Source organism: Vicugna pacos, chromosome 35 (genome assembly GCF_048564905.1).
Source record: "Vicugna pacos chromosome 35, VicPac4, whole genome shotgun sequence".
Classification (NCBI taxonomy): Eukaryota; Metazoa; Chordata; class Mammalia; order Artiodactyla; family Camelidae; genus Vicugna; species Vicugna pacos.
The window spans coordinates 24,583,481-24,597,304 of record NC_133021.1 but is presented as its reverse complement, the minus strand read 5'-3'; the positions used below and the strand labels follow the sequence as shown (position 1 = coordinate 24,597,304).

Here is a 13,824-nt window from a genome sequence, read left to right as displayed (position 1 = left end):
CTCTCTAGGCCCAGTTGGCTCCTCTGGCAGTTCTAAATATTTTAGGAAAAAGTAGTTCTAATTTCACACAAATGCTCCTAGGGAAAAAAATGGGGGTAATGTTTCCCAATTCAGTTTGTGAAACTAGCATAATCCTGAACAAGAATAGTCAAAAAAAAAAAAAAAGAAAAGAAAAGAAAAAGGAAAAGTACAACTCACCACACTGATGAATACAGATTTAAAATATCTTAAATAAAATACTAACACACTGAATTCAGGAACAAATTTTAAAAACAAACAAACAAGAAGACACCTTATGACCAAGTTGGGCTTAGACAAGGAAAGTAAGGTTGATTTAACATTAAAAATAATTAATTAATTTTACCACACCAATAGAGTAAGGGGGGAAAAATCATATGGCCTCTCAGTAGATGCATAAAACCCCATATTTTACAAAATTAAAATGCATTCAAAAAAATTTTTAAAGTCTCTAGCAAAGGAAATAGCCTGATGGTATCTACAGCATTATGTGTAATGTTGAAATACTGTATTCATTCCCTGTAAGATTAGATACAAAATAAAGATGCCTGCTGTCACCAATTTTACTTAACATTTTACTAGATGCCCCAACAGTGCAGCTGACAGAAATGAATGAATGAATGAATGAATGAAGAAATGGTATAAGAACTGTAGGACAGCAAAATTTGCCATCCCAAAATGTGTCTCTTTGGCAAAAGGATTAACTGGGCAGATTATTTTTAAGAAACAGAAGACTCAGAAAGGTTTTCTTGTTACCTCCCCCTTAACTGCCTAAAGAATGTAGAGAAAGGGCCTGTTTCCAGAAAAGAGCTATCAATAGAGCTATCTGTAAAGAATGTGGGCGAGGTGTGGTGGGGGAACCTTGCGCAGGGCCTAGAAATCAGAGTCCACTCTGTGTCCCACTGTCTCTGTCTGGCCCAGCAAACATTTGTTTACCAAACATTTGCTTTTCCATCTCCATTTCCTTCCTCCCCTTTGAAGTCCCAGACCGTACCCCTCAACATCCTCTTGTCTTCAGCTGAAGATGATACTTAAAGTGCGTTACTCAGCTTCCCTGGGTCTTTCCCACATGTACATGTCACTAAACTTTTGTTTGATTTTCTCCTGTTAATCTGTTTCATGTCAATTTAATTCTTACAGCAGCCAGAAGAACTTAGAAGGGCAGAAGGAATTATCTTCCTCCCTAACACAGACTTATTTTAAAATGTATATGGAAGAACAAAGAGCTGTGAGTGCTCAAGCCACTCCTGAAGAAGGAAAGAAAGTGAGACAACTTACCTTACTAAACACCTAAAATTAAGTATTAATGTGAACAGAGAGGGTCATATTTTGCCTAAGATCACACAGCAATTAAGTGGCAGAGGATTCGAACCTGAGAAGATGGACTCTGGAGTCCTTGTTCTGAAATGCACACTGTGCTAACTCAGAGCTGTTACGCTGTATCACGCTGGTAGAACCATAAGAGAAGTAATTTAGCCAACAAACATCATTAAGAAACTGCTTACTGATGTGAGAGTTGGGATCCTGTCCCAGCCATCTACTTACTGCTACATAACACATCTCTTCAAACTTAGCAGCACCCAACAACAACTACTTATTGTGCTCACAAACTCTGTGGGGCAAGGGATTGGGACAGGAATAGCGGGATGGCTTGTCCTCGCTCCATAATGCCAGGACCCCAGGTGGAAAGACGAAATGGCTGGGGGCTGGATGACCTGAAGGCTGGGCTCAGTTGGGCCTGTGGACCCAGTACCCACATGCAGACCCTCCAAATGGCTTGGGCTCTCAGAAGGAGAGACTCCAGACAGCAAACACTGAGGCTACAGGATGTAGTTCTTGTGCCTTGGATGTCACTTCCTCCACATTCCGTCCTTAGGGCCAAGTCACCAAGGCCAGACTAGATGTAGGGATGGGGAATCAGGCTTTACCTCTGGTGGAGGAGGAGCAAGGTAACCGTGCAGAAGAGCAGGTGAGTGGGAGACAGTGTCAGGGCTGCCTTTGGGAACACAATTTGGCCCAGAGTCACAGAGACTGTTGACAGAGCAATGGGGTCTGGGATATTTTCAGCCTTAAGTAACAGAACATGCAACTAACAGTGCCTTAAATACTAAGGGGGTTATTGTCTCATGAAATGAAAGGGCCAGAGGCAGGGCAAGTCCAGAGTTATTTAGTTGCTCAGTGATGTCACCAAGGAACCCAGTGCTTCCTGTGTTTCCTCTCTGCTACCCTGTACACATCCAGAGTATCTTAGTCCTCAGTTCAACTGGCTACAGCAATTCCAAGCCTTAGAAGGAGACATAATAATGTCACGCAAATCAACAGAGGGTGTTTTTTCCCATCAGTCTCTTTCAGTTAAACAACAACAACAACAACAACAGCAAAAACCTCCTTTTCCAAACACAGTCAACTTATTTTCCGGTCACATTGGACCAGCCCTTGCCCTTGCTCACGTCGTGGCTGAAAAGGAAGCTGAGAAAGAAAGGATCTAGCATTTTGACTTCGTAGTAAGAAGTGCCTCTGCTAATTAAAAAACAGGACGAGGAAGAAGAATGACAGTGGTGCCATCAGTACCAGCAACCATCCATCAGTTTAGTAGTTATTAGCCGATGGCTAATTACATACCAGGCGCAGTGCTAAGAGGCGGGGCTTACCAGCGAGTAAGGCGAGCAGCCCCGTCCTCATAGGGCTTACAGTCCAGCACAGAACAGAGACATGTAACAAGCAAACACATAATTAAATACAAATGCATCAAGGGCTATGAAAAAAAGGTGCGCAATCAATGCACAATTTGCTGTAAATAAAATAACATATCTTCATGGGAACATAGCAAAGAGAAAGACAAGAGCATAGTTGTAAGTACTAAAAGAATTGCAAGGTGCTTGGTAAGACTGAAAAATAATCACTGGAAATGACCTGGCCGATAGACGTGTCCCCGTCATTAGATAAAGTTACTCCACTGAGGGTCTGAGACTGTTCACTGGGATTCACCACAGACCTGACAAACTCTCTCTAGCGACTACTATCTGATCTTCTACCCAACTGCATGCTCCCCAAAGTTCGGATGACTTCATCACTTACCCAGGTGCACCAGACACCAGACTGGAATTTTCCAGTCTCTGGAAAAGTTCTATGTGTCACCATAAAGTGTTATTTTGGTCAATTTAAACTGAACATGAGTAGCCTTAGATCTGATCCCCCTTTGGTGACCTGAAAACTGAGGAATCAGATCTTCAAAGCTAAAAACACTGACAGGGAGCCTGGGGTGAGACCACACTGTGTAATTCCCGGGTTATAAAGCCCTTCTCACTCACAAAAGCACGAAAAACCCACCTTGTACATCCCTTTGATGGTAGCTATGGCATCGGCCAACTGCTGATTGTAGCATTTTCTTAAAGTATCCTCATTCTGCAAATGAAATATAAATACAGTCAGTGAGCACTACAATATATTTCCAAATACAATTCTCCCACCTCCAAGGGAAGGGCTCAGTATACAAGCAGCATTCAAATCCTCTCACTTCCTTGAAAACCTCAGTTCATAATCATTTCCCCCACGCTACAGCAATTACAACACATTCCACTGTTAATCACACTTCACCAAGAGCTCATGTGGATAAAATAAATACAGATAATGCGAACATTTTATTTTACCTTACATATCAAAGTCTTTTTAGTGTCTTAGAAATTCTTTTTAAAGTAGTGAAATCTATTTGGAATTCACATTTTCTTCTGGTCCTTGTACTTTTTGGATGGATTTTGCTCATGAAAAGAAATCCAGAGCCGTTAATCCGCAAGCCAGAGTCATTTTCTGATTAATCAAATTATTTGATCCTGTCTGTTATGGATAGCAATGAAAGGTAGCACATTTGAAAAAAAAAACCTTGATTCTTACCAATTTTGATTCTAACATGGACTGTATACAACAAATGGGCTTTAGAATCAGGCAGAACTGGATTTCAATGTCACTGTACAACTTACCGTCTGACTTTAAGCAAGTGACTTAACCTGGGTGGCTCCATTTCCTTATCTGTAGAGCAGGGATAACAGGATTTCCACTTGTAGATTGTTGAGGGACTTAAAGAGGAGATGCATTCAAAAAGGTATCTTGAAGGGTGTTGTGCGTGTGAGCCCTGAAGGGCCGGGGAGGCACCAGCTGCCACCTGGGGAGGAGGCCGAGGCCGCAGCTTGAAGGAGGCCCCGGCCCCTCTGTGCCTGTGTCTGGCAGAGCTGGCATGAAATGAAGAGACAATCCTTTCAAGGATAATCAAGAGTTCTGGCCGGACCTTTGGGCACACACCGACAGAGTGAGGAGCCAGACGAAAAGCACAGACTATGGCGCTGAAACAGATTAAGGAATTTAGTGATTTGGCCCGTGACCCTCCAGCACAGTGTTCTGCAGGTCCAGTTGGGGATGATGTTTCATTGGCAAGCCACAATTTTGGGACCTAATGACAGCCCATATCAAGGCGTGTATTCGTTTTGACAATTCATTTCCCTACAGACTACCGCTTCAAACCACCTAAGATTGCATTTACAACAAGAATTTACATCCAAATATTAACAGTAATGGCAGCATTTGTCTTGATATTCTAAGATCACAGTGGTCTCCTGCTCTCACTATTTCTAAAGTTCTTTTATCCATTTGTTCACTGCTATGTGATCCAAACCCAGATGACCTCCTAGTGCCAGAGATTCCACGGATCTATAAAACAGAGATAAGTACAACAGAATATCTCAGGAATGGGCTCAGAAGTATGCCATGTGATGCTACCTTAAAGTCAGAATAACGGGCATTATAGCTGGAATAGACTTTAAATTACTGCTCCTTTTTTGATTTTCTTATCCGGCTGTCCCCTCATTAGACCTCACCTTCTTTAATTTTATTTTTTGTTTACCTCCCTCCATTCATTCACATGCTCATCTCAGAAGACTTAAGTTCTTCCCGATTTGGACAATAACTGCTTTTGGAAACTGTGAAGTAGTTACAAGAGAACAGTTGCCCAAGATTAAGAATTAAAAAAAAAATGGAGCATGTATATTATGTGGCCAATATCTTCACTCTAACTTGGTCATGAGACTAAAACCATTCCTCACTGCTCTAACATGCTGAAGAATCGTCTGAGGGGGAGGGAGATGGATGCTCAGTTGTCACATCAAAGGAAGCAACATTATTCTAGCAGCATCCATTCTTGTTTAAGCCTTCCACTGTTAGAGATTTGAAGTTACATGATAAGCTTTATGCTCATAACTGATGTGGCTGGAGAACTGGTATTGAATTCATAGCATCAGCAGAACAGAAAATGTGATGTATTTTATGCATGTCAATAAAGGAATGATCTGTTCTTGTTCTTAAAAAAAAAAAGGTATCTTGAAGTGGGGAGGGTATAGCTCAGTGGGAGAGCATGTGCTTAGCAGGCACAAGGTCCTGGGTTCAGTCCCCAGTACCTCCATTAAAAAACAATTAAAATAAGTAAATAAACCTTATTACCCCCCCACAAAAAACATAAAATAAAATAAAAGGTACTTTGAATTGTGTAGTAAACAACACGTGGGCTTTTTGTTTTACAGCAGGAAAATAACACTGATGTCTGTTCCTAATAACAAGTAAATATGCCAATCTGACCGAAGGCTTTAGGAAGTTCCTCAAAGCAGCAGTTTTTATGTTCTTGGCTCCTACAGAGCCATTAAGCGTAAATAAGATCACATAAAATTGTAGTTAAGGGCTGGAATTCAAGTACCAAACTGTCTGGCCTGGAACCTAAACCCTGCTGGTTTTCTAATGGGTGAGCTAGAGCAAGCGATTTAACCTTTCTGTGCCTCAATTTCCTCATCTGTAGAAGAGGTATAATATAACTGGACCTACTTCATCAGGTTAGTGTGAGCACTGAATGAGTCTGTACACGGAGCACTCACAAAAGTTCCCGCACATTGTAAAGCAACAGGTACTACACAGCTTTGTGGAGCTATCAGAGGGGACACAACACATGGAAATTATACAGCCCTCATAAGACGCTACATTAAAAACTGCAGGACCTACACATCCAAGCACAAAACTAATCTCCACACAAAACAAAGGAAATGAGAGAACGTCTACCTGTTGGTAATGTTTTTCAATCGCCAGGATCCTGTCATGCAGAGAAGTGAAGAGCTTAAAAGATTCCTCTTGAAGACGGTCATCGAATTTCTGTTGAAGCAGTTGTCTGAGGAACCCAAAATCCAACTGAAGGGATCTCATAATCTAAAAATGGAAACAAAGACATTACTGTAGAGAGTAAGGGCCCTCTGTGTAAAGATTCCAGCAACTGGCCTGGTTCTGGGCAGGTAACCTGGGTGCCTGGTCAGGGGCCTGTCCCAAATCTAAGGCTCCCTCTTGAATATCGTGTACATTGGGGGGTGTCCAGTTAATCTGCTCAACTACTGAATGCTAATGGAGGAAGGGACAGGAGGGTCCTAGCAGTTTCGTCCCATCTGCCACACCTCAAAAAACTACCAAAAGAAAAAATAGTTTTCAAGATGTGGCTTTCAGATCAGAAAAGATGGGCAAGAATCAACAATTGTTGTGACTTCACCAGCCAAGTACCTAAATATATAACCAGCATGTTGACTAAGAACCATTATCATCCAAACACAATGTACTTTTGTCTCCCACCACCTATTTAAAATGCATTCACAAGGTAACTCCACCCTGAATGGAAACTGTAGGCAGTTCGTGCTCAGGGTTCTTGAGAACAGAAAGTCGTACCATCACTCAAAACACAGCCTCAAAGTAGCATTTAGAACGTGACATTTCCAACTTCATTCATGGGTAAGGCTGCTCCCTGTACTCCAAGCCAAGGGCAGGAGTTGACAGCTACCGGTCTCTAAGGAAAAGAGTGGGATTCACTCCTGAGCTCTGTCCTTTCTCTCTTCCTCCCCCAGACCCAGCTGGGGTGTCTCCACCACGGACAAGGCAGAGAGGATAGCGAGGCACAGCTGTGCCCACCTGGCAGGGGGGGCTTCACCCTGGTCTGGCAGGACATGAGAACTAACCCTTCTTCCCTTGGGCACCAACGATACTGCTTCTCTAGAGATGCCCGCTCAGGGACCCTCTCTCCTGTGGATGCATGTTGACCAAAGATGCTTCTCTACTCTGGGTGGTCACTGCAACTCCATCCTCAGCCCCCATGAATCTAGGGTTCTCCTTCTTCTCCCCGCTGTCGGGGGATCTTTGTCTTTCTAGATCTCTCCACTGGATAAGACTCAGAATGGCCCCATGCTGGCACTCTCTCTCTCTCTTTTTGTCTCATTGGCTACATATGGTCCACAGGAAGCAATCACATCCCTCACTCCAACAACTCGGCAAGTGCAGGCTGATCCCAGCTTAAGTCCTTCCACTTTCTTCAAACCCCATTTTTGCTTCCTTGCACATGAATCAGCTCCAGTCCTCTGAGTCTTCCAACAGCAGCAAATACATTTCAGGTTCCACAGAAGCCCGCCTTACTGGCTTAGAGCTGAGCAAGAACCCTTCTGCTACCCCTCTCCCACAAAGAGCATGGCACTAGTGCCATCTAAAGAACCGGCTTCATTTTCCCCCTTCACCTCCTGACCCCCCCCCCCCTTTTAAAAATTTATCCTTGGTCTGATTCAAGAGCTAAGAGTCATTGATCTGAGGTACAACATCCTCTTGGCAAATTCTGCAAATGGGATGTCACACCCCCTTAGGGACTGGATGCCTTGTATACTAGCAATCTGGGTAGGATCTCAATTTTGGGATCCAGATACCACGTGGAAGGTTTTCTTTTGCAGATGAAGACATCAATGCCTTGAGAGGTTAAGTGACCGACCAGCTCAACACGATGTGGCTGGTAAACGGGAGGTCCAGGTTTGAACTTGAAGATCGATCAACAGAGAGAAAAAAGATTTTTAAAAAATGTTTAATGAATAGAGTACAGGGCCTTGTTAGACAATAATCGAGGGTCTGACACAGGAGTAATCAGAGAAGGAGAGGATAAAATCGTAGTAGAGAATAACCTTTGTTTTGTGGGAGGTTTACAGGGACACCATGACCTGGCCAGCCCATGGGGATGGCTGCAAGAACAAAGAATGCCTGCAGCAAGAAGATTACAACCACCAACCACCCCCCCTCCCTTATTTTTTGTATAGAAGGAGCCTGTATTCTCACTAGAGCAGGGTGGTTCTCCAAGACATTAGTCTGCCATCCTCTTGGTCTGCCAGCTTTCCAAATAAAGTCGCTATTCCTTGCCCCAACACCTCGTCTCCCAATTTACTGGCCTGTCTTGTGGAGAGCAGAATGAGTTTGGACTCAGCAACATGTTGGCCAAAAATCTCCCCGTTTTGGTGAAAGGTTCTAAAAGCTGAACAAACCTTCAGCAGGATAAATACACACAAACCATACCTAGGCACTTGGGTACATAAGAATTACATGGTTGAAAACCTAAGGTAAAAAGATCTTGAACGTTAGAAAACACTTGGAACGATTAACGTTTTCTTTTCAGAAACTACGGAAGCCAGAAGAGCAATTTTCAAGTGAAAGAAACACAAAAAACAAACAAACACCAAAAAACTTGTCTGCCCAGAATGCGATATTCAACGTGAAGACATTTTAAATAAAACTATGAGAATCCATTGCCCAAATACTTATAGTACAAGAATTGTTAGAGAAGGTTCTTCAGGCTAAGAAGACATGTCATGGGCTGGAAACTACCTCTTTAGGGAAAAAGGAAGAGCACTGGAAATGGTAAATATCCAGGTGAATATAAAGACCAGTTTTTCCTTTTTAGTTTAAAATATGTATGATTGTCTAAAGCACGTTATAACTTGCATCTGTAACATATGTAGATGTAATAATACACATGATAACCGCAGCAGAGGGCAGGCGAGGGTGGTAAGTGCACCTACACAGTTGAAAGGTTATTACAGGTCACTTGAAGTTGTGCAAGATTAACGTTAAGTAGACTATGATCTTTGCTGAAAGAAGGATCCAACGAGTTTTAGGATCAATGGAAATTAAGCTCAAAAATAAGTACTGAGATATAAGAAGAAATGGTGAGCAAAGAAATTGGTGAAGGTGAGCACATAAAAAACTAACATTAACTGTATAAAATAATGATATGAATAAGCAACTGTAAAATAGTTGGGGAAGAGGGTAGACCTAAAACACTTGACAATAATCATATGTCAGACAGAGGGGGCGATTATAGATAAAGGTACTATACGTTTCTTGGATTGTTGACACAAATTAGAAATTCTACTTAACTGCAGACACAGTAAAACCAGGTACGCAAGTTCACATTGGAGGACAACCATTAAAGAAGAAAGATAAAATGACTGACTTGATTTCTAGCAGAAGAGAGAACAGGAACTAAAGAAAGTTTATCAATTCAGTGGAAAGCAGGGCGGGGCTTTTTACGTTTTCCCTGGCATAATCATGAAGACTGGCCTCGCACAAAGCCTTAGGTCAAGTCGCAACAAACACTAAATAATTTGTCTCACAAAGACTGTTCACTGGCAACAAAGCACTGGAGTTAAACCTCAACAACAAAACAGTAACTAAAAAGCATGCTTGGAGAGCTAACAAAGCAGGGAAGGAGAAAAAAGAAATATAGATAAAGAAGGTACAGGGTGGGGAGGTGGGGAGGAAGGGATAAACTGGAGGTTCGAGATTTGCAGATACTGACTGGTATATATAAAATAGATAAACAAGTTTATACTGTATAACACAGGGAAATATATTCAATATTTTGTAGTAGCTCACGGTGAAAAAGAATAAGAAAATGAATATATGTATATTCATGTATGACTGAAGAATTGTGCTGTACATCAGAAATTGATGCAACACTGTAAACTGACTATACCTCAATAAAAAAATAAGAAAAAAAAGGTAAATGGGAATTACAGAGTAGAGTTGGCATAAAAATAAAAATATATCAGTAATCATAATCAATACAAATAGAACAAATCACCTGTTAAAAGAGATCATTAGATTGGAATTTTTGAAAACTAGCTGAAGGCTGGAAATGGAGCAGCCATCTTGTGACTATGAGGTCGGAAATATGAAAGCAAAAGCCATGCACTAATGATGGAGCTGTGAAAAGATAAAACAAATCTGGTACACAGGTGACATCAGGAGCTACTGCCCTAACCCCAGACTGTTTAACCCAAGACTTCTCGCTACTTAAGTCAGTAGAGTGGCATTGTTATACATAGAGCTATATGCCAACCCAACTGATACTCAGCTCCAATTCAAGGAATAAGAAAAAGAAAAACAGAGTAAACCCAAAGATAGTAGAAAGAATTAAATAATAAAAACAGAAATGTATGAACTAGAAAATAATGATATGATAAGAGAGGATTAATAAATCCAAAAATTGAGTCTCTGAAAAAAAATTAACAAAATAGATAACATTGTCAGGATTCATCAAAAAAAGAGTGAAGGTATGCAGACAACATTAAGAATTTTAAGCGAAACATAACTACAGATTCAATAAAGGTTTAAAAATAATAAGTGATGACAATAATCAACATCACAACTGATAATCAGAAAATTTAGCAAAATTAATATTTTGTAGAAAAATGTAACATCAAACTGACCCAAGAAGATTTAAGAAAACCTTAACATAACTATAACAAAACAACAATAGCAGTAAAAATAAGCAGAGTTTCATGTGCAATTTTACATTGAAGAAATAGCTCATTCCAATCTCATGCCAATTATTCCGGAGAACAGACTAGGGAACACTTCTCAACTCATTTTATGACAATTCTATGACTTTGCTACCAAGATTAAACAACAGCATGAGAAGAAAGAAAATTATAGGACAATCTCACTTATGAACATAGATGGAAAACAATCCTTAGCAAAATAACAGCAAATAATGTAAAGATGCAAAAACAAGCATTGTGGTCCGATTGGGTTCATTCCAAGTTCACTATTCACAAACTGAATTTCATCACATCATCAGATAAAGGAGAAAAACCACATGACTCTATGATCATCTCAACAGATCCATGAAAAGCATTCAAATCCAGTCATTCATGATTTTTTAAAAATTTCCTCATTAATTAGAAATAAAGGAAACATCTTTAACCTGATTCAAGCATATCGTATCAGAATTTGGTTCGGTTGTATTGAAAAATCCAAATAACAGAAGCCTAAAAGAGAGGAAGGAAGTTTACTTCTCTTTCACTAGGTGGTAAAGATGTCAGAAGACCCTTCTATCTCCTTAGTCCCCTGTATGCCTCAAAATCATGGTGCACGTGCTGGCATCCATGTTCTAGGCACAGAAAAGAGGAAAGAAAAAGAAAAAAGATGAAGGAGAGAGGGAGGGGAGGAGGGAGTAAAGGGCAGACAGTGCATGTGGACTATGTCTTAAAGATTCCCCAAAGCAGCCATATAATAATTCCATCTAAATTCTGCTGACCAGAACTTACTTACTGGGACACTAGTTGCAAAGAGATAAAGTTATAACACTTTTCCGAAGGCCTAAAAAGAAGGCAGTACATTGGCTAGTGGGTGGGAAGAGAGACATCCTCTAAAGTGGGAGTACAAGTTGGTATAATTTCTCTGCAGGGCAATTTGGCAACAGCCTTCCAAATGATGAATGCAGGCATCCTTTGACTCAGAAATTTTACTTTTGAGATCTGACACCACAGACTGACTGGCATGTGAGGATGTACAGAATTACTCACTGCAGTAAAAGAAACAACTGAAATGTCCATCAGTAGGGGGGGTATCTAAATACATGATGTCATTTTGTGACACAATGTACTTGTGAAGTAGATGAGGAAGCCTTCCTTGAACCAATGGACATAAATGATTTCCAAGTTGTGTTGTTAAGTGAAAAAAAAAAAGAAACAAAACAGAAGCAAGCACCCTCCTGTACTTAACAGCAGCACGCCACCCTATGTCACATTTTTATTGATTTAGGGCTTTTAATAATAACACTTGTTATCCAATGTGTATGAAATGTTCTGTTTCTTTATAACCGAGGGAAATATGATGAATACTGAGATGTAACAAAGTTGTATGGTTATCCAGGGGAGCAAAATCTGCCACCTCAAATTGTGTCTCTTTGGCATGAGGATTTCTTTAGGATGGTTGTTTTTCAGGCCCCAAAGATTCAGGAAGAAATTTTGAACTTCTGCATAACTTCCTAAAAGAATGTATAAGAAGACCTGGTCCAGGAAGGGGGCTGGCACTACAGATGACTACAGGATAACATGCACTGGGTGTGTAGACAGGGAGGAACCTAGTAAAGTCTGTTTGTTAAAATTCCACGCCCAGCAAACGTTTTTTAATCCAATGTCTGCTTTTCCATCTTCATGTGAATTACCTTCCTCTCCTCTGAAGTCCCAAAGTGCTACCCTCAACATTCTCCCTTGTCTTTAGCGAAGGTGACAGCTTTGGCTATTTAGGGAAGTTATGAAGCTTTTCTGGGTCTCTCCCACATTACGTTATTAAACCTTTGTTGGATTTTCTCCTGGTAATCTGTCTCATGTCAATTCAATTCTTAGGCCAGCCAGAAAAATCCAGAGGCACAGAGGAAACTTTCTTCTTCTCTGACAATGGATAACGCAGTTATTCATTATATTATTCTTCACATTTTCCTATATGCCAAAAAAAATTTTATGTTTTTTTGAAGTATCCTAAATAGAAAATGTTCACAGATGTCAAAAGAATTCCAGAGAGACTAAGGAAACACTTCAGTAAACAAGTTGACATATATAAACACGACATAAACATGACACAAATAAAAATAGTAGTTTATACTAATAATTTCAAAACCCCAACTGTCCCCCAACTCAGTTTGTAAAAGATGTCAATTTTTTTTTGAATGTTAGTCATTTAAATTCTGTCAAGGAAAGAAATATAAAGGCAAATAATACCTAAAAATTATCTCAGAAGTTTCAAAATAAATCCAGATTTACCTGCATGAGCTTCTGTATAGATAAACTCAACTCTTTTAATGGCACAATCTCACTGTAATCTGTTTGGGTGGCATGGTCTGTGCTGAAAAAGCCAATCTTCAAATCATCTGAAATGTTAAATCTGGAGGAAAAAGGTGGAGGGGAGAGGGGCTGAGTCTAAATGTGCTTGATATAATAGATATTTCCTTAAAAATATATTAAGTGAGCATATCTTGTGTAAACCATATTTTAAAGATTCAAAGGATTGGTGAAGCGAGGAAAACACTGAATTATCTGCTCACAATTTGGGTTTTTTCCTAGGACTCTGCTGGATTATCAGATTCCCTGGACTGCAGCACATTACTCCACTGATACTCATTTTATTTCCATTTTCTGAGCTATGGATCAATTTATGAGCCTCCTTTTAATAGCTTATCCACTGTTTTGCATGTGCTGATGCTCAAAGCCATTATAAATTATGCGTAGGCATATTAAGTGAGAATAAGACAGTGGTTCTCAAAGTGTGGTCTGAGGAACCCCTGGGGTTCCAGAACACTCTGAGGAAATTCACAAAGTCAAAATTATTTTCATAATAATGTTAAGATTTTATTTGCATTTTCCACTATCATTCTCTCACAAATGTTCAGTGGGCTTTTCCAGAATCTATAGGTTAAACGACTGCTTGACAGACTGAATGCAGAAGCAGACAGAAGAATTCAGCTATCTTCTATCAAGCCAGGCACTGAAAAGATTTGCAAAAATGTAAAAAAATGACACTATTTTCATTAAGGATTTTGTTTTGAAAAGTAGAGTTCATTTTTCTTTAAAAATACGTTATCTGTACTAACACAGAATTAGATTATCATTATTTTAAATGTTTCTCCTTTAAATTTTCTCATAC

At 40.1% G+C, this 13,824-nt stretch overlaps 1 protein-coding gene and 1 pseudogene across 12 annotated transcripts in view; one reads left to right on the top strand and one right to left on the bottom strand.

Annotated features, from left to right (window-relative positions):
* C35H10orf67 (chromosome 35 C10orf67 homolog) overlaps positions 1–13,824 on the bottom strand; it is a 111,033-nt gene that overhangs the window by 88,504 nt on the left and 8,705 nt on the right. For 9 of the 12 annotated variants that reach the window (XM_072955292.1, XM_072955293.1, XM_072955297.1 and 6 more), the window contains exons 2-4: positions 12,945–13,065; positions 6,112–6,255; positions 3,349–3,423 (exon numbers count right to left, since the gene is read on the bottom strand). In XM_072955292.1, coding sequence (XP_072811393.1) covers positions 3,349–3,423; positions 6,112–6,255; positions 12,945–13,065 — 340 coding nt within the window. The remainder of the gene's footprint in view (positions 1–3,348; positions 3,424–6,111; positions 6,256–12,944; positions 13,066–13,824) is intronic. The other 3 variants (XM_072955303.1, XM_072955300.1, XM_072955301.1) reach the window with 1 other exon arrangement.
* Positions 4,136–4,977, top strand: LOC107033971 (ubiquitin-conjugating enzyme E2 D3 pseudogene; annotated as a pseudogene).